This window comes from Drosophila arizonae, chromosome 3, assembly GCF_054131065.1.
Source record: "Drosophila arizonae isolate 15081-1271.41 chromosome 3, UAZ_ARI_1.0, whole genome shotgun sequence".
In the NCBI taxonomy this organism is placed as follows: Eukaryota; Metazoa; Arthropoda; class Insecta; order Diptera; family Drosophilidae; genus Drosophila; species Drosophila arizonae.
In genome coordinates this window covers 10,495,138-10,514,839 of record NC_142923.1, presented here as the reverse complement: position 1 = coordinate 10,514,839, position 19,702 = coordinate 10,495,138, and the positions used below count along the sequence as shown (strand labels likewise).

The window sequence follows — 19,702 nt, the reverse complement described above, 5'->3', positions numbered from 1 at the left end:
TTCATCCCTAAGTTTGCACGGTTTCTCTCTCCAACGAAGATTGTAAATAAGGCAGCAACAGTTAAATTCCCAGTCACAGAAAACAAGTCACAGGTACATCGACTGTGCGCATCTCTAATCAACAGTATCTCTCTGCGTCGGGTGCACGCAAAAAGGTTCGCGATAAGACTTCTTAATTATAAAAATATAATTCTCAAAATTATGACTAATGCGCGCGTAGTCTAAATTCACCAATGCCGAAAAGTCTTGTGTATGCGTAACGCCCGGTAACGGCTTGCAACAAAGCCACTGCGCCAATAGGGAATACCAATTCCAATACAAAGCAAAAAGTACAAGTTCTCACTTTGTGCCTCTATAGTATAACGGAAGAATGTGTTAAGTGTGCGTTAAATAGCTGCGAGACTTATTGAAAGCGTAATCATTGGCTGTTGCTGCGGCTGCTGGCTGAGTGCATTCGATCTGTTAATCGCATATTGCCCGCTGCCTCTCTGCTGACGTCACAAAATGGTCTCGTTGATAAAAAACCAATTGCTCAAGCATTTGTCCATGTAAGTGTCATCATAAACGAGTTAGCATGAAATTGAATTATAAACTCTATGCTAATTATGGCCTTGCAGTGGTTGGTCGCTTGCTCGGTTGCTCCGGCGCCAGTTGCTGTGGGAAATTAAATTGATTTTTCCAAGCATTGCTGCTGCTGTTGCTCTGTTTTAGTTGCTGTTCTTGTTGTTGTTTTAATGTCGTTGTCTCTGCGTGTATTGGTGTGTCGTTCTGTTCTTGGTGTGTGTGTGTAGATTTTTGCAGCCTCTCAACACTTGTACTAGGGGGACGCTTGTTTATCGGCTGCCCCCTCTGCTTACTAAGAGTAACAAGTGAATGGTTGCGTCTCTCTGTCTCTCTCTGCCTCACTACTTTACTGCGGGCTTACAGCTGTTATCAACAAAAATAATATCTTCATTTACATATAAACATTTTAAACTGACTCCCCGTATTGCCAAGGATTGCAATATGTTTATGTGTGAACATATTGCAAATATATTTCTATATATACATATATATTTGATATATTTATGTGTGTATAAATATGTTATAAATATTGCCAGATGGATTAATAGAAGTTGTGCAGTAGCAAAATTTCATTGATTTTTGGTATAATATATTAATATTATAATGTACAAATTGTGAAATATGAAAATTGTAAGTGCTTATCAGTTAGTTTGTTTTAATGATAAGGTCAGTAGATTAAGTGCGTCTCAGAACTTTAGAACCCTCTTCTAGCCTCTGTTTATCATTCACTTCATTTACATACAGTCGTTATTTCAAAATTAATTAATTCAAAATAGTCACGAGTCTACTTAAAAAAATGATTGAAAAGTCTGAGCAGCAGCAATAGCTTCGAAGCAAACCCGTATAAATGATTTATCTTCAAAGATTAATAATAATTACAATACGAATATGTAAAATATCAGCACATAAATAAAATCCCTTGATAATTCGTACCAATTAATATTTCAAACATTCGAGAATCCGAAATATTTTTAGAGTCCCTTGAGTTTCGAAATAACGAAGTCGTCTATATAACCTATTCGTATTTCTCTTCCTATCCATTCACTCTTATAAATACTCTATATAATGCTATATATATGTCTGTCCAAATAAACATTTACGTATTTCTGAGTGTGTGTATTCACGCCATAAAAGGCTCACTTTCGTTTTCGCCCCGGTGGCTCAGTTTATTGTTGTCCTAAAACTTATTTTACTTTTTATTTACACACAATTAAGCTGCAAACAAACTAACTTTATGGTAGGACTTAAATGTTAATGCAATGCAAACTTGTTGCCTTTTATCTCTTATCACCCTCACCTATCCCCCCCTGCCCATTTGATAAAAATATAAGCAGCTGCTCCTTTAAGTGAAAAGTTTCTGCTGTACCTCAAATAAACTTTTCAACATTACAAACTTTTAAGCTGGCTCTTTCAAAGCATCTCCTTGGAATACTTAAGTAAATACATATTACTTATAAATAGATTATAAATACATGGGTATCAACTTAGGGAGCAGCTTATAAAACTTGACAGAAATTAATTGTGGCATTTCATTTAAAATTAAAGACATTCAAATCAAAAAAGAGAAATATATGTAGTTGCTAAGTAACTAGGCTGATATAAAAGTATATATAGTAATAACTTTTTATGCAATCTTATCTGATTGCTTTCCATATAACTCTAAAACCTTATCAATCATTCTGTTGGCATATCTATTAAATAACAGTTAATACATATCTATAGCCCATGAGAAATTAGGAATATGCAAGGCATACAGCTCAGTTCAAGAATATAGTATTCATAATTAAATCAAATATATAAGTAAAAGTATAAATGTATAAAATAAAATAAAGCAAACTAAATTGAATTCAATAACTAATAAAAAATTACCAACAATTAAACAGCAATTAATTTATACTAAGAGTGTCAAAACATAAATGTTTCAGCATTTGCACTTAAGTACTCAAGAACTTTCTTTATTTATGCAATACTAAAACAGACATCTCCTTTGTTGAGCTTGAGCAGGCAAATCAGCGTCGATTCAATCAATATTTAGATTTCAATTATGCACGCAAGACATTTACTTGAAAGACGTTTACTTGAAATGGGTCAATTGATGGCAACCGACGGGTCACTGGCGCCTCTTGTTGGTGACAGCTTTGATAACTGAAATAAACGGCTTTTAATATCGTCTATTACATTACCCCATTCTAATAGCTACACGAAGAACCTATCATCGGACAAAATCAATTTGAGCACATTTCGAGGAGAGGGTGAGCTCTCCAATCTGGAATTGGATGAGCGCGTGCTGACAGAGCTGTTGGAGCTGCCCAGTTGGCTGCGCCTGACGTCAGCCTGGTGCAATCATGTCTCGTTTCGCATTAGCTGGACCAAGCTGAAAAGCGTGCCCATAACGCTGGTAAGTGCACCATGTTTTCCATTTATTATTTAATATAGTTATGGTAATTTGATTCTGCTCTCCATAGACGCTGGACGAGGTACGCATCACCATCGAGACCTGCAACCCCACGACGCGCGATCCTGGCGCTACCGCCGCAGCGCTGCCACAAGTGCCTCAGGGTAAATACAGCTTCATACACAAGGTCGTCGACGGCATCACCATTGTGGTGAACACGGTCAATGTGAATTTTGTGAGCGCCGCGTTCACAGCTTCGGTGCAAATGTCGCGCATTCGCGTCGAGTCCAAGACGCCAAAGTGGGTCAATGCCGATTTGCGACTGACGCGGCTCAAGGATGGTCAGAAGGGCATTATATTGATCTTCAAAGAGCTCTCCTGGCAAACGGTGCGCATCGAGGCTAGTTCCACTCAGGATAAGTCATTGACTCCGTTGCGTTTGCTCACAAATCATGCGCGCTGTCGCATCACGATACGCAAACGCTTGGCGGACTGCACATTGCTGGCATCGCGCCTAGTGCTCATACTGGACGATCTGCTGTGGGTGCTGACCGACTCACAGCTGAAGGCAGCGCTGCATTTTGTGGACTCACTTTCGGGATTGATAAAGGCCGCCACGCATGCCACTCAGAAGACAAAAGCTGCACGCAAGCTTCAGGTGAGTCAACTGGCTATTAAAGAGTATTCGAATTCAATTAACTTTCTCTTTTATTCAGACCCTGCCCGAATACCAGGCGCAGGTGGCGCAGCAGCAGAATCGTCTCTCGGAATCGGTGCACCTGACGACGGCACAGCGGACGTTCAATGCATTTGATGTGCGCGAAACCTCGTATCATTTCTTCAGTCAGCGCATCGATTTGCACTTGTGCGACGATGAGGGCGATGGGCGCTCGAGCTACCCGGAACTGGACAAAGGTGGTGCGCTGCAGGTGTCAGTGACTGCGTTTCAGGTGGACTATTATCCTTATCATTTGGCCAAATCGGATCGCTCGCACTGGGCCAAATACAAGGAGGCGTCAGTGGCGCCGGCGCTATGGCTGAAAGAATCGCTGAATGCATTCCGGGAGGCAGTGCTCAATCTTAGCCAACCCAATAGACCGGCGACGCATGCACCGCTAGAACGCAGCGCGCCCGCTTCGCCCATTATGTTGAATGCATCGCTGCTGAATTCACAATTCGCTAGCGCTGGACCCGGCCCCGGCTCCAATGGCAGCAGCACGCCCACTGCAGCAGCGGCTGCCGGCAGCTCAAGCTCGGCCGGTGGCTCCGGCAATGCCTCGGCCAGCAGTCAATATACTCAGGCAGCCCAGCAGCGCAGCACGTTGGAGAACTTGGCCAAATTAATGAGCGCTTGTGTCATACTGCGAATCGAGGACTTTACTTTGTATCGAGTCACTACGTCGGGCAAAAAGCAAATGCCCAAAGAGTTTGTCTCAGGTAAGAACTAGTTGCAGCACTCTAAATACCTGCACAAAACACAAACAAATTGTAGACAATTCACACCTGATGTACAGAGTCAAGCTCATAACAGCTGCAGTGCGCTGTTACTTAACCAGCGCCTAACAGAACTGTTAAAACTTAACATAATTGCAGTACCAGTTCTTAGCAGTCCCAGACTAATGAGAAAAATCATATTATTTTACGAAATACTTCCTTAGAAAAGTTTTATTTTGTATTTAATTCATCTCTGGGCACATTTTTAAAAACTAATTTCCGCCAATAATAAAAATTTATCAAATAGTGATATAGTAAAGTATAACTATGTAAGTTTTCAGTTTGAAATCAGAATTTCCTATGAATACATAGAGAACAATTTTTGTAACAATCAAATATTCTCGTCAACGGTATATAGACTTACATCAGAGTTTATGCATTTGCATCCCACCATACAATACACACATCCACACGCACACCTAACACCCATACGTAAGCACAGACACTCCCCTATTACGCTTACACAGCATTTTCTTTTAAACTAATTTATCTTTCTCTTGTTCTCTCTGCTTGTTCCTTTTGTTACGTTACTTTTCACACAATGCTCATGATTCTCATTTGCCGTCATGACATCTCATCATCTCATTGTGTCGTTTGTAAAACGCTTTTGTTGTTTGTTATTGTTGTTATTGTTGTTAATGTAGCACAACATAAAAGGAAAACCAAATCTTCAGGTGAATATCATGCAAAATTTGCGCCTTAAGACAGGAACCGAATTAAATAGATCGACACTGAATTAGTTACTTTAGTAACTCTACCTAAACAAAACGAAATTTTAGCAGTTATGGCAGTGTCTGATCTTTTGATTTGGTCCCTTGCCAAATTGTTCGTGTGTATCATTTGTAATTTGCTTTAGAATAACCACACTGTCCTAAATTAAACTAATAAATATATCTGATTACAGGTGATAAGGATCGTTACTCGTTTCCCGCCGAGATGCCCATAGTGCATGCCGAGTACACGTATTTCTATTATCCCGGCGATTTTGTATTTCCGCGTAAGTGTTTGACTAAACTAAAATGATCTATGTGAATGAAATTAATTGGCATTGTTATTTTGCAGTTCCGCCATCAAAGATGTTCGTGCACATTAATCCGCTGCAGGTGCATTTTGATCTGAGCTCGATATTGTGGCTGAATTCGTTTGGTTTGAATCTGCACGAGAGTTTGCTGCGCACCAGTGTCGGCTCCCAGACCACGCTGCAGCAACAGCCGCAGAGCACGCGCGGCTCCATTGCCTCCAATGCCTCCTATGGCTCCAATGGCACACAGATGGCCGCTGCGCTGAGCTTGGAACAGGAGCCAAATCTGATGTACATGGATGTCAAGGTGGAGGCTATAATGCCGCGCGTGGTCATGGAAGCGGCGCTGGATGCGCCCAATCAAAAGGATCGCCCCAAGACAATGCTAATCCAGATTTCTCGCTTTGCCCTGACCAACATACGCGAGATGGGCAGCTCACGCGCGGATTTGGCCCAGGCACTGCATTCCCTGCAAGAGGGCTCGCTGGTCTTTGGTTCCGGCTTTCCCTCCGTCGAGGGTGACATGTGCATCGTTACGGATCGCATTCTGTCTCATGTGGCCGCCTCAGATGTTAGCATGATGTCGGCACCGATGTCACCAACGCAGGCGCAATTGCCGCGATCGGCATCCACGCAGTACCTGTCGCGCTACGCAATGTGGTCGGAGCCGCGTGATGTGTGGTGCATTAAACTGGATCCCATTTGGGTGGATTTTCTTGGTGCCCGATCGCTAGGCCCGAATAAAGCAATACCGTTTGTGGATGCGGTGCCCATCACGCTCTGGCTGCACTCTGGAGGCGCAGCACAGGCGCAGGCACAGCTGGATGTGGGCAAATGTCAGAGCACAACCAGCTCGCAGATGGAGAGCATGGGACTGACGCCATTGCCTACGCTGCCACCATTGCCGCGCAATCCCTTCCTGAGCGAAGAGGATGTGCGTGTCGTGCAGCCACCGGCCGAAGAGGCTGCCACGCCCGTAGAACGTTGCGCCGATATACATGCGATAGCACACATATCGAACTTGGTCAGCTTGCAAATAGATCACTTTCAATTGTTGTTCCTGCTGCGTCTGGCTGAAGAGTTCAACGAAATGTCCACGTTCCTTAATCTCGATGCGGAGCGCATCTTGCAAAAGGTAGGTCAGCGTGCGCTAAAAAGGAATTATTTATATGAACTTTTACTTTTCCATTTATCTGCAGCAAAATCAACAAAAGTCCATCATATTTGGGTGTGTTGTGCCACAGATCGAGGTGACGCTGGTGATGCCATCGCCAACACCTGGTAAGGAATCGAGTGGTGGTGATGCTGAAAGTGTCTTACCCGATTCAGCTAGTTTGGGTGATGATTTACACATGAATAGTAAGAATTATATATCTTTTGTTGTCTCTCTTTCAAAATCTCTTTAGTTTTAAATCTATCGACTAAGCGCTAGCGTTAACCAAACTAACCACAGAACTGTCTTTGATCTGTTCGATCTCTAACATAATCACGAAACAAAGCATACTACTAACAAAAACTCACAAGTAGCTCTCACTGATTAGTGCTTCTTAATCAGTCCAACACACCGCCCCTCTTAAATCCCCATTTAGGAACTGTTTTCATTTGGTTTTTAATTCATAATTTGCATTTGATGCTGTACTTTTGCTTATCTATTCTTAAGAAACTCTTTAATTATCAAATTGTAGGAACTTACACGTAGGATTCCAAGTCACTTATTGTTAACCTTCAAATAATGGGAAAGTTTTTTTGAAGGCCTAATGGAACTTATTTATCAAATAAAAGAATTTTTAAAATCTTATCACAATTCGTATTGTGGTAATGTGATAAATCATTTCTTATCGATAATAAATTCTATGTGGCTTGCTAGAATACTCAACCCATAAATAATCTCGCATGTTTTGTACTAAACTAACGCAAAAGTTAAATAGTGACTAACTAACAAATATTGTAAAAGATGAACGAAATGCTAAACTCTCAGCACGATTTGTATAAACCAGTCACCGATTTCACAGGCGGAAACATAACGTGGCCCACGCCACCGCCGTTGGATCAACTGAAGAGCAATACGTTTGGCAGCGTCGAGACTCCATCGCCCGTAACCAATGATCCGCCCTTCGATAGTGGCATTCATATATCCAATCCAAATACACATGGGTTAGTTCTCACCCAATTGAAAGCTATTCGCTTTTGATCTAATTTATTTTATATTTCCAGTTATAATGTACAAATTCAGAGCACCCCAACGTTGGCTTCCTCTACGCCAAGTCAGGGCTCGCGGCCTGACACTGGCATCTCCATGCAATCGCAATCAGTATCTTCTGCCTCGAAGAGCTTGAAGAGCACAGCGCGCGCTGGTACGGGTAGCGACGCTGTGCCCAGCATTACCAAGGAAATAAATTCGGGCCTTATGTCCATGAAGAAGGGCTTCTCTAGTTTTATGACTTCCATTGATTCGGCCATCAAGTCTGGAACGCCCAATGATGATGCCAGTGATACCTTCTCCGTTCAGAGCGACATTAGCTCCGATTCGGAGAATTTTGCAATAGTAATGGGTGATGACAAGACAATGGACTGCATGGACGTCATGTTCCGGCTCAATCCATTCACGAACGACAACAACATGAAGGCCTCGCCCGTTGAGGTGGCCAGCGAGGTTTACGAGGAACCGAGCAGCTACAAGACAAACATGTCCTCGCCATCAGAGCCTTCAGAAGCTAGCACTTGGCGTCGCCGGGATCTAGTCTCCATGGCTACCTTTAGGTTGCGATTGCATTCTTGTTGCATTTTAGTTCAGCGACTCATTCAATCCATTTCTGTTTCCAATTTTAATTTTAATGTAGATTAACCACAGTGGAACTCATACGTCAGCAGGAGGGCCCTAAATCTTCGGTGCGTTTGCAGGTGTCGGCTGTTTCCTGTGATGAATGCGGCGCAATACCCTGGGATGAGTTGCAGGTTCGCAAGATTTTGGGCTTTAATTGTTTATATATTTTCAACTTTTTTTTTTTTTTTTTGTATTTTCATTATAATGTCTACACTATTCTTTTCTCTCTTTTATACGATTTGAGTTTTGTATATAAGCAAATCATTTCGTTGTGTTTTCAAATTTTCAATTATTTATTTTAAACTTTTGCCGAAACTTTATTAAATGTTTTTTGCCTAAACTTTCATAACGTTTTCTGCATGCTCCGATCAATCTCTACTGAATATCTAACAAAGTTATTATGCTCAAAGAAACAATTGATTTCAATGATTATTTAGTAATACATTTTACTGTAAGATAAACTTCTCATATATAATCATTTTCTCATTATATTTTCTCTTTTCTCTAAAAACCGTATATATTTTCATAAAAAAAAAAAAAAACAAACAAAAATCGATCTCAATGTGTGCTAATTAAATACGAATATTGTGCTCAACGTTTAATTTACTCTATAAACAACAACGAACACTGTAAATTGAATTACGACAACAACATCTACATGACACATTTTCTAAAACAACAACAACAACTACTACAACAACAACCAACACTCTTCAACAACAACAAAACAGATCGCGCATCAAGCGAACAAGGTATAGAAAAAAAGCTCAACTACAAAATTGAAATTCTCTATTAACAGCTAACTTGATTTGTTTATGATTTATGCCGCTTTTGTATATACTTATTAACAAATATTTAAATGCCCTTTTAATTTAACGTTTACATTTTTCAACAAGTTTTATTTGGTTTTTCTCTGTAGTTAACTTTTGGTGTTGGCTCCTGTTGCCAGCGCTGCTGCGGTTTGAAAGCGTTTTTGGCCACTAGTTAAAGTAGTTAAATATTTATTAGTTATACTATACGAATATATGCTAGTTTGAACGGGTTATTTGTTCTTACATATATATAAATATATATGCAATTACTCAACAAGTTAATATAAAGTCTGAAATAATGTAGGCAGCTTTTCTTTCTTGAATTGTTTATTATTTAATATGAATGTTTTTTGAGCATGCCCCCTCATGCGCCCCGATGCCTATATCTGCGAGCCTTTCCAGATACTGAACAATTTAATTAGTGCATCATGTTTTGATTAATTAGTTAATTTGTACTTTGTAGTACCCAATTTTAAGTTAAGTTTATATTCTTAAGTTCTCGTTGATTTTATTTTGCGAATTGGCTTGGTCATGACTACACTTAGGTTTGCAGGCGTTCACACCTCAGCTGGGCATATACGAATCAAACTTCTAACGATCACCATTAGAACAACAACTAAAACAACAATAACAACACTAACTGGAAACGTACATTTGGTTTAATTGGCGCTTTAACATACCAAAGACCTAAACACTAAATAAACACGCTGCTTAGCGCTAATGACAACTACTAAATCTGAAATTAACTCTGCTTCGTAGTATATCTTTAACATAACATCAATCTATCTCACACACACTCAAACACACTCACACACATACATCCGTTCACAGCAGACTGCATGTTGCATGCACTATGCATGTTTGTAGTGATTGTTATGCATGCAAGCCCAACTACTAGTAGAGTGTTATGCTTGGTATGGGGGCACATTGATTCATTTTGCGGTTCACTTGCAGACCAAGTTTGGAGCACGCTGTAAGGCCTGGAATTTGGCGCCTTACAATCCAGAGGCGCCGCCCTGCATCAAACTGCGCCTCGAAGAGACTCTAAACATGCCCAAGGAAATTGATGGATTGATTGATCGCAAGCGTATACAAAGGTAAGTATTTGTGATCCATAGTTTGCAGCTTAACAATGCCTCATATTCTTTTATTTTATCTTTGATATTCACAGTTGGTTTACACATCATGCCGAGATACACGTGAAGGACATAAATATGGACTTGTCAATGAGCACAGTGATTGGTCTAGCTGATCTGGCTGAGGATGAGATAATAACGCCGCCTATGCCCGTTTCGGTAAACTTGCTATTTGGCCTAAAATGCCTATAACTCATTTGTTTTGTCTTTTAGATATACCTGGAAAACGTGCGAATCAATTTGCTGGAAGATCGTCCGCCTGTCAATATTACTTCGCCGGGTCCAGTGCCCATTAATTTGTGTATTGGACGCATGCACTTGGAGCGCGACAAAACTGGCCAGCTCAACATACAGCCCATAGGTGTGTTAATAACTAACTCGGCATAGTTTAAGATCCATGTATACGTTTGCCATCTTTGCAGATACAAATATCAGCGCTGACCAGCAGCAGACTTTGAATGGTGCTTTGCGGGGCACAACACGCGAACGCGATCGTGAGCTGCTGTCCATGCAACTGGTTATGCAGCAAATGAAGCTTGACAACGAGCACATGCGTAAACAGCTCGTCGATTCCAAGGTCAACACAGAGAATTACAGGTATGTGTGACATTTCACACCGTTATAAGAAATGTTAAATTCTATTCGAATATCCAAACAGGCAAAAGACCAGACAGGATATGGATGTTCTGCGTTCATATTTGAAGGCAGCACAGGATGATATTAGCATATTGCTAGAAGAGAAGAAGGCCTTGTTAGATACCATACGCTCCATGCAGGTATATTTTCAATTGTATTCAACAATACCACATTGCACTGACACAAAGCTCCACACTCACTTAACTGTCTATTTGTCTATCTGTACACGTCTAAATGTTGTTCGTACGTTTTTGTCGTTTTACACGTTATGTACTTGTTGTTTTGCGTGAGAAGTTGAAATACGTTAGCCTTAAGAATACCACAAATAATAATGCAAGGACTAAAGGTCAGTCACTTATTGCACGCATGAATCTTACTTATGACACCTACACACAGAAACACCTAGCTATTTAATGCATGTATATCCCGCGTCATTCTTGAAAGTCCACTTCTAATTGATATCTTTCGTTTTGTAGATACAATTGACCTCATCGAATATGACCCGAAAGAATGATGGAAACAGGTAGCACAACTGCATGGACTGCATACAATGCTGCGGCGAGAACAATAATGCCTAGGCCTAGTATGCGATATAGTCAATGCCAATGCCAAACAGAGACGTCCTCGAGTCATTTGTCGCTTTTATCATTGATACATTGCGTTGAGTTTAGCAGAAGACTGAGCCGTACTAAACACGGACATTATTCACGTTGCCGTTCGTCGTCATATACTTACGTACATAGTTCGACTATATACTATTATACTATTACTAACTATACTATATATTTGTATTGGTTTTATATTTTTAAGCTGATGTTTGCTATCGTTCCAAAGAATGTTTTCCCTTTACAAAAAAGTATCTTGAAATCGATTTTATTGTTTTGTTTTTATTTTTTTATTATCATTGCTAGGTCTTCAAAAGCAGCAATTTTTAAATATATAGCACATTGTTAATTATTTTACATGCGAGTAAATCAAATGAGTATATTGCTACCTGTGTATGTAACCGTGTAAATCAAAATTGATATTACGCCAAACTAAAAGAAAAAACGAAAAACATTGTATATTCAATAGATATTGATAACATATTGTTGTGATTCATGATCATATCAAATTACTAAATGCTAGTAACTATACGTATTATGTACGACTATTATTATGAATTTGTGTATGTATTGCTGTTGTAATCCGTGTGCTAGCTAGCAAATTGATTGGCCAAACCTATTAACTCATAGTATTTGAGGACTACATAATTGTAGATCTCCCAAATCATTGATTTTTTATTCAAATTCATTGCATTCCACAATTGATCGTCTTTGTTTTTGGTTATTTAGATAATACTATATATATACATGCTCCCACATATACACTTTACATAATCAAAATGTTCTACTCTCAAATAAATCAAAAGTACCATAATGTTTAAAGATATAATAGAGAAACTCAAGTAAGCAACGCGTATACAAATTTTAAATTAATAGTTTTCATATTTCAAATTAACAAATCAAATATTTATACAAAGCGAATAGCATATACATAATATATATATATATGAATATTTCGTTTGCTGCTTACGAATGTAAAAATGGAATAGAGTTTGTAATAATATATTATATGTACTTGAAATATACTAGCGAGAGCATATAATTATTGATTGTTATACATGCATTATATGAAAGTTTTCATCTGTAGCTAGGCAAAACAATATTAATTAAATCAATTCCCATTATAAAATAAAAAAAAAATATATATATATATGAAATTATACAGAAATGAGTTTTATTTAATTTTCTATGAAGACTTCGGTGGTATTCTAGACATGAAACTAATTTTAAAAACTATTGATAGTAGAAGTCATCGATAAAGGAAAGAGAGTGGCTGTTCTATTTATTCCAATCATCTATGCTGTGATTTAAATGTCAGAAAGTGAGAGTTGTGTCATTACAAGGCTACTTACTAATTTTGAAGTGTTCACTATCGTGCCAGGCTCTGTTTGAATAGTACGAATGAAAAATATTAAAAAAGCTTAGTAGTGCGAATAAAAAATATTAAAAAAGTTTAAGTAGTACGAATAAAAAATATAAAATAAAAAGCTAGTAGGGATAAAATATATTAAAAAAGATTGAACCTTGCGAGAAATATATAGCTACAATGGAGATTGGACACCTGACTTCTGCCGAAATAAAGCAGTTGTGGAATCAGGTGGTCACTCAAACGGGTGTCGAAAAGTACAGCTCTGACGAATGGCAAGAACACTATGAGCAGTTCTGGAAGTGTATGGTGACCACCTTGAAACCATACGTAGCGGTTCAATCTGTAAGTACAGATTGCAGTTAATGAACATGATATTCCACTTACTATCCGCGTTTACAGGTCACGCAATTCATCCCAAATTTTCCACTAGATGGCGAGCAATCCGATGCCCCAATCAAACCTCCGCCTCGGAAGTCGACACAGGTGCAGCCGCCTGTTATATCGGATTCAATATCGGCGCTACGAATACCACGCGTGAAGTCCGACAATAACTTCATAGGAAGCGGTCCATTGGACCAGATACCAGGCGGTATACCAAATGAGCTGAATAGTGAGCCACAGCCGCTTCCATGTCAGGTTGGTATTGTTGTAGATGTGCTGCTTAGCCGCAATGTAATATAATTAATATTATATTCTATACTACATATAATATACTACTCTATGAGTTTCTGCAGAAGCCTAGATTTGAGGATTATATAGAGCAACAGCCACGCAATGACCAAGAAGAGATAAGTCAGTGGCATCTTCAACAGCAGCAAGAGCAACTTGCATTGCAAGATTTAAATAGCCGCGCTGGAGGAATTGGTCCAGTTAAAGGACGAAAAAGGTCACGCGAACGTTATCCACATCAACAACAATTCGAACAACAAAATCTTCAAGTTGATGGACAACATCACTGTAATCGTCCGTTAGAGTTGCAAAAACTTCACAATGCGCAATTAACGGAACCGATTCCTGGACAGGATAATCAGGAACAGAATTGTTCATTGTCAGACGAGATAACGACGAAACGAAAACGATCTCGTCGTGCACATCCGGACAACCAATTGTCACCGAAAAAACCGAAGCTTACTCTAGATAATGTGGAGGATTATATCGAAGTAAATAGTTCTGCTTATAATTGTTTTTAAGTTTACTCATTAAGAAACATTTATTATTTACCAATTTCTTATTTTTTATGTTGAGAATCGGTTTGTTTTCATTATTTCAATATCTAACTAATTCATTTCATAGCAACAAGAGGGCTTTAAGATTTTCTCCAGCGAGGCCGACCGAAAGAAAGACTTGCTCTCAAAGCTCAAGTCCGAAGAATTTTGTATATCGACATTTACCAGAACTGGCAATGAGAAGATCGATTCCGTTTCCGATCAGCACGTGGAGAATATACTCATTGAAGATATCTTTCAGCTAGCTGATAAAAAGCGAATCAACAATGACAAATCGCCAACTGAAACGATTCCAGAATTGTCCTATAACTCTGACGAGCAAGTCGATAATTGGGTGCAAAGTTTCCATGTCGAGCAAGCACCACCCCTTGAAGTCAACACAGGTTCCATTACAGATTTCTTCAAGCACTTACCGAAGCTACCGAAGCTAGTTGAAAAAACTGATGGGATAAAATCTGTAGTGGGGAATGTGTGTTTATGTGACCCTATGGAGGCGAATAAAGATCCACCAAAACCTCATGCACACAAGAAAACAGTGAAAGAGGATAAGCAAAAACCAACTAATAAATCGCAGCAACGTGCCTGAGGCAAGTCAATTCATGTAGACCATAAATAAAACAAAAATGATTAATCTAATTTATTGTATAGGGTATTCAAATGTTCTGCTTATCGGGTGCAGCCCATAAGCAGTTTACAATCAAATCCACCTACGGAGAGCTCCATGTCAAGCAGTGCAGATGCTTGAATTTCAATTTTAGCCGTTAACTTTAATCAAATGGTAAGCAGTGCAGCTGTTGGACGAGTTAACAAATACAAATGCAAATACACCCCCGATTCTCATTTCGCCTTCTGATTTATAGCACAAAAGATCGTTTGCGGCTAGAGGCAAACAAAACATGTAAAACACTTCACATAAATTGCATCAAAGGGGACACTACGAAGCGGCAGCAGCAGCAGCAACATCATCAACAGCAGCAACAACAACAACAACAATATTAACAAAGCGTTGTAAACAAACGTTGTAGGCTGCAAACCAAAATTGAATTTGCGGTTTTGGCGTGTGGGCCAAGTTCCAGTTGTAGTTGGGCGTCAACTCGAACAAGTGCGTATCAGGTATCTATGCGAAAGGCCGTAACACGTAATATCCGATGAGACAATGCGGCAAATAACTGTAAATGAAGCTAAAATGTGGTCAGCAAATGCGGCAACCGCACCATAGCAAAAACAACAAAAACTGATGTGGGAGTACTCTGGTTAACGACGTCTCCACTAGAAGTTACCCTCTATTCAAGGCTGGAGCTGTTGCACGATTTGAATTGTTCCATTTATATACATGTATATAATGCAAAAATTTTTTTATTTTATTTTATTTTTATTTTTTTAATTGTTTTTATTTTTTATTTGCAATCTGTATATAATACACACAATAAATTACACCCTATACATTATACACAATAAATTATATAACCCGAATAAATCGTCCTATTTAATTAGTCTTGGAATAAGTAGTCATTTCGGAGTGCCATCGAAAAGAAATTACCCTAGTGGTATTGGATTCAATTTATAATTGACACCATCCAATAAATAAATTTAATAAACGTCTATAAATTATTAGGTGTACAGAAGCATCTGGGAATATCAAATCTAATATACTCTTATTAAATTTGTTTACATAGTATCCTCTCCTAATAAATTCAACTTCGATATTTTCTCTTCTTGTGCTTCGAGTATATATGTATATCCCTTTTGAGCTCACACCAATATGTGCAGGGTATTTAGCAACGAAACAAGTAACATTATAAAATGAGCTGCCAGCCATTGTATTTCCCCACAGATTAAAAAAAAAAGAGGTTAACACATACATATTATGCCTAGCTAACATTTACATGCCTGGATTTGTCGAGACCCGCGGCAGCTGGCAGCCTGGCTGTGATGCGATATGGCATGCGGTTAGTTGTTGACCATGCGATGATGACTGACCGACTGACTGACTGACGTGACAAACTTTTTGGCCACTGCCTGGCGGCAGCCGGTGAAAGTTCGCAGTAGTAGGCAGTAGATCATCAGCCAGCCATGTTTAAATGTTTTAAACAGTCTTCACAGCCGAAGCGTGCCAGAGACATGTACAAAATTCGCTCAGCCAGCAGCACTAACTGGAGCAGCATTAGCAGCAGGGGGTGCTGCAGTGCGGCAGGATATGCAATATGGTTTACACGGCACACAGTGGCAGGCCGTCAAGTTGCGGTTGCTGAATGTGTGTCTGTGTGCCTGTGTGTATCTGTGTGTGCGTGCTGCATGTTTTCTCTTGTATCAGGCAAGGTCTCATTTCAGCTGAGATATGTTCGCAGCTGAGCTTTAAGCAAATGTTTAATTAATTAATATGATTATTTATTATGAGCTGCTTTGGCAAGATTATATTTCTACTTTGAATATTTTAAATAAATGGTAAATATGAGATTCATGTTATTGAACATGAATATAATATCACTTCTTTTGCTGTATCGCTTAACAGTCTCTCCAATCGAATTAGATATGAAAGTCAAATTCAGAAAATTATTTTACTTTATCAAATTATATTTAAGTCTTGAAATCGTTTTGTTAAGTTTCTTGAAAGTGCAAATATATATATAGCATTATGTTATGAAATAAGAAGTGTCTCCATTAATTTTAAATCAATTTTAATACATATATTTATACCCTGAACTTATTCAACATGAGAAATCAGGGTATCATGATTCTGTTAAGTGTATGTCTGAGACAGAAGGAGGCGTGGCAGACCCCATGAGATATATATCATTTTTATATGTACATATATATAAGTCGATTTAGCCCTGTCCGACCGTCTGACTGTCTGTCTGTCTGTCCGTATGCATTTACACGAAGTATTTCTTCTTTTTATTTCCTCTGTATTTCTGCTAAGTATTCCTCTTATTTGCTCTAAAAATTTCCTCCAAGCATATCTTCCAACTATTTCCTCCAAGCATTTTTTTTTGAGTATATTCTCTAAGTATTTCGTCGAAGCATTTCTTCTAGAATTCCCCCCAATTATTTTCTCTAAACCTTTAATGCTTAGTTGAACGATAATTAAATATTTACACACACTTCACTTCACTTTACTGCACTGCACGACAGACCTCGGAGACAGGCCTCGGAGACTAAACAAATGCTGCAGCTGCTGCCCTTTATATAGGGGGACTTTCACTCAATCACTAAGTCGCTCTCAAATGTTGAGCCCGGTGCCCGGTAGTGGTCGTTGCAGTCGATCTTAAAGTGACCAATGGGAAGTCTCTCTGCTGCTTCAATTACTCTTCGTTTCGCTTCGTTTCACTTGAATAGAAATATCAAATGAGTACTGCTGCATATTTATAGAGAACTTAAAGGATCTGTAGTCTGCTTCGTCTCTTGCTTTCTCGTAGTCGAGTAGCTGTATGCATTTATTTTTAAGTACGCATATATTTTGTACATTTTTATATTTTATATAATTTATATATATTTTTTATTTATACATTCATATTTATTTATTACAGCCTAGGGTAAATATAAAATTAAGACTAACTTAAAAATAAAGAACCGGCAACTGCGGCCTTCGGCTATTATATATATATTTACATATACATATATTATATATATATATTTATATTTTATATACATTTTCAAGTATTGCAATGGATGGTGTTTCTCTTTTAAACAAATGAATGCAATTATGACAATCAGTAGTGATCGACCAAGCATCATTATTAAATTTGACTTTATCAACGGCCATTACACACACACACACACAATAGTTAAACAAGGGCAACATTGTGATGAAGTTGACCAAGTTTTAATACCCGTTGCTGGCCATGTTGCGCATATGTAATCCCATTAAAATCCAATAAGTTAAATTATTTCCATTATTATTATGTGAGCGCACTTGGTCGCCTGTCGGCTGTCCAAGCTCAACTTTGTGCGTCCAGCGTGTCCTGATGACTGCTCGAATGGGCGTTTATCTCGCATTGCTGGCCGGTCAGCAGCTCTGCTACTCTGCTGCTCGCCAGCTCTGTCCGTGTGGCTTTTGTTGACCAGTCGGCGGCACTTTTGACCAATATCTGCAACACTTCAAACTCATCCCGGCCATTCTGTGGTTACGGCCATTGGCTTCTGTTGGTCATTAAATTGCATTACGGCCGACAATCATTGTCATTGTGTTGCTGTTGCTCATGCTGATGCTGCTTGTTGTTGTTGTTGTTATTGCTCTTGCGCCATGTAATTTCTGTAATTTCGCTGTCTGTCTTTGTCGTTGGCGTTTTTAATTACTTTGCATTTTGATGCGTGCTAATGTTGTAAGTCACACCAGCCGTAATGCCACTTAAGAAGTGTCTTCTTCTTTTTTATTTTTATGCTTTGCGTCGACTTACGACATATTGCTTAATGGATAATATGAAAAGATGGATCTTGAGTTGTTTATTAAAGTTACTTTGTCGATAGTTCTAAATTACTATAAAATTAAATTGAAAATTGCAATTATAATATTATAGTTTACTTCATTTACAGCTTAGAGAGCAAAGCCAAAGGTCCAAAAGTCCGTCTGGCTAAATAAATCGGGAGAAAAGTGTCGAGTCGGCCAAAAATCGAAACGGAAAAAACACGCGCATAAGCAACCAAATAACAGTAAAACTATAGTAAATTTGCTCTACGACCAATTTAGAGTTTTGGTCGCCATTCATCGTTGATATTTTTTCGCTGCCAAATGGCAAAAGAATTGTAGCAACAATTTTTCGATTTTTTGGCACTGTTAAGCGCTTATAACACGCATACGCCGTGAATGCCAAACAGTCAAACAACAAAACCAATGAAAAGTATGTCGACGCCGCAGTGTGGGTGGCTGCTCAACCGGAATGGGAGTGCCTCGATTTGGTCGCTTCATGAACATGCGGCAGAAATTAGAAGCCAAACGATGCGAACTGCGAAACCCACAAAACACACGACTGACAACGGAAATTGTGCGAGAGTCCAATAATAAAATTCACACAAATAAAACAGGGCACAAATACCGACAGCTTAGAGACTGGTGACAATATTGACAATATTTGTAGAGTTGGGAGCATCAGCGAATTTTTAAATAACATTAATAGAACTCACCACGAGTTATATGTGCTAAAACCTAAAAATTTTAAGTGGAAAATTTATTTTTTTACGTTGTCTCTCATATACATATATAAACATATGTATATTGACTTTCATTTATATTTTCTTCATTTAACACAAGCTTCCTAGACTACGTAACCTGCATTTCTATTTTCTGCGGGGTATAAAAGTCTTGCCCGGACAAAATTTGATTGTACAACATATAACAAATTGAATATTGTATATATATGCAAACTATATATACAAACAAGTTGGTCTGTTGTTGCGTGATTGCCAGCACAACTCTCTCAACATGCTCAGAATCTGTTCACAGATTCGAATTCAAAAAGATTAAAATAAAATTTCATAAATATGCCTGTGGCTATGTGCTTTACTTATTTTCAAGTCAAGGGCAATTAGAAATGTTGTTAACAGATATTCATTTGTTGTTAGTCGAAGCAAATATAGAAAAATCTATAAAAATTGTCAGAACAAAAGTGAAATTGCAATTATT

The 19,702-nt window shown here is 38.7% G+C and overlaps 2 protein-coding genes and 1 long non-coding RNA gene across 11 annotated transcripts; 2 read left to right on the top strand and 1 right to left on the bottom strand.

Moving 5' to 3' along the window:
• The first annotated feature begins 74 nt into the window (after positions 1-74).
• On the top strand, positions 75-11,753 carry LOC108611356 (bridge-like lipid transfer protein family member 3B). 9 transcript variants are annotated; one of them, XM_018003943.2, is made up of 18 exons: positions 76-548; positions 2,761-2,962; positions 3,030-3,617; positions 3,676-4,396; positions 5,358-5,450; positions 5,516-6,609; positions 6,674-6,833; positions 7,487-7,628; positions 7,689-8,234; positions 8,315-8,429; positions 9,030-9,050; positions 10,065-10,207; positions 10,282-10,405; positions 10,460-10,607; positions 10,669-10,843; positions 10,905-11,022; positions 11,177-11,228; positions 11,359-11,753. In XM_018003943.2, the coding sequence occupies exons 1-18, from the start codon at positions 505-507 to the stop codon at positions 11,394-11,396; spliced, it is 4,524 nt and encodes a 1,507-aa protein (XP_017859432.1). In that variant the 5' UTR covers positions 76-504; the 3' UTR covers positions 11,397-11,753. The 9 variants fall into 9 exon arrangements, with proteins under 9 accessions (XP_017859426.1, XP_017859432.1, XP_089319575.1 ...); XM_089463449.1 differs by lacking the exon at positions 11,177-11,228 and adding an exon at positions 5,098-5,127 and having other exon boundaries at positions 6,674-6,755; positions 7,472-7,628; XM_018003934.2 differs by lacking the exon at positions 11,177-11,228 and adding an exon at positions 5,098-5,127 and having other exon boundaries at positions 7,472-7,628.
• Positions 4,871-12,960, bottom strand: LOC149269655 (uncharacterized). Its single transcript, XR_016268903.1, has 2 exons — positions 12,840-12,960; positions 4,871-12,787 (listed from the first exon to the last, which is right to left on the bottom strand). It is a non-coding gene; the product is annotated as an uncharacterized LOC149269655 (long non-coding RNA).
• On the top strand, positions 12,733-15,580 carry LOC108611358 (uncharacterized). Its single transcript, XM_018003945.2, has 6 exons — positions 12,733-13,198; positions 13,256-13,492; positions 13,591-14,016; positions 14,150-14,669; positions 14,731-14,860; positions 14,943-15,580. The coding sequence occupies exons 1-4, from the start codon at positions 13,034-13,036 to the stop codon at positions 14,666-14,668; spliced, it is 1,347 nt and encodes a 448-aa protein (XP_017859434.1). The 5' UTR covers positions 12,733-13,033; the 3' UTR covers position 14,669; positions 14,731-14,860; positions 14,943-15,580.
• The last annotated feature ends 4,122 nt before the right edge of the window (positions 15,581-19,702 follow it).

Excerpts from the sequence above, each read along its gene's own strand:
- LOC108611356 (XM_018003934.2), top strand. The coding sequence starts at position 505 with ATGGTCTCGTTGATAAAAAACCAATTGCTCAAGCATTTGTCCAT. Across the intron at positions 10,208-10,281 it reads GATCGCAAGCGTATACAAAG|TTGGTTTACACATCATGCCG; the intron begins GTAAGTATTTGT and ends TGATATTCACAG. Across the intron at positions 10,608-10,668 it reads GCTCAACATACAGCCCATAG|ATACAAATATCAGCGCTGAC; the intron begins GTGTGTTAATAA and ends CCATCTTTGCAG.
- LOC108611358 (XM_018003945.2), top strand. The coding sequence starts at position 13,034 with ATGGAGATTGGACACCTGACTTCTGCCGAAATAAAGCAGTTGTGGAAT. Across the intron at positions 13,199-13,255 it reads CATACGTAGCGGTTCAATCT|GTCACGCAATTCATCCCAAA; the intron begins GTAAGTACAGAT and ends CCGCGTTTACAG. Across the intron at positions 14,017-14,149 it reads ATGTGGAGGATTATATCGAA|CAACAAGAGGGCTTTAAGAT; the intron begins GTAAATAGTTCT and ends TTCATTTCATAG.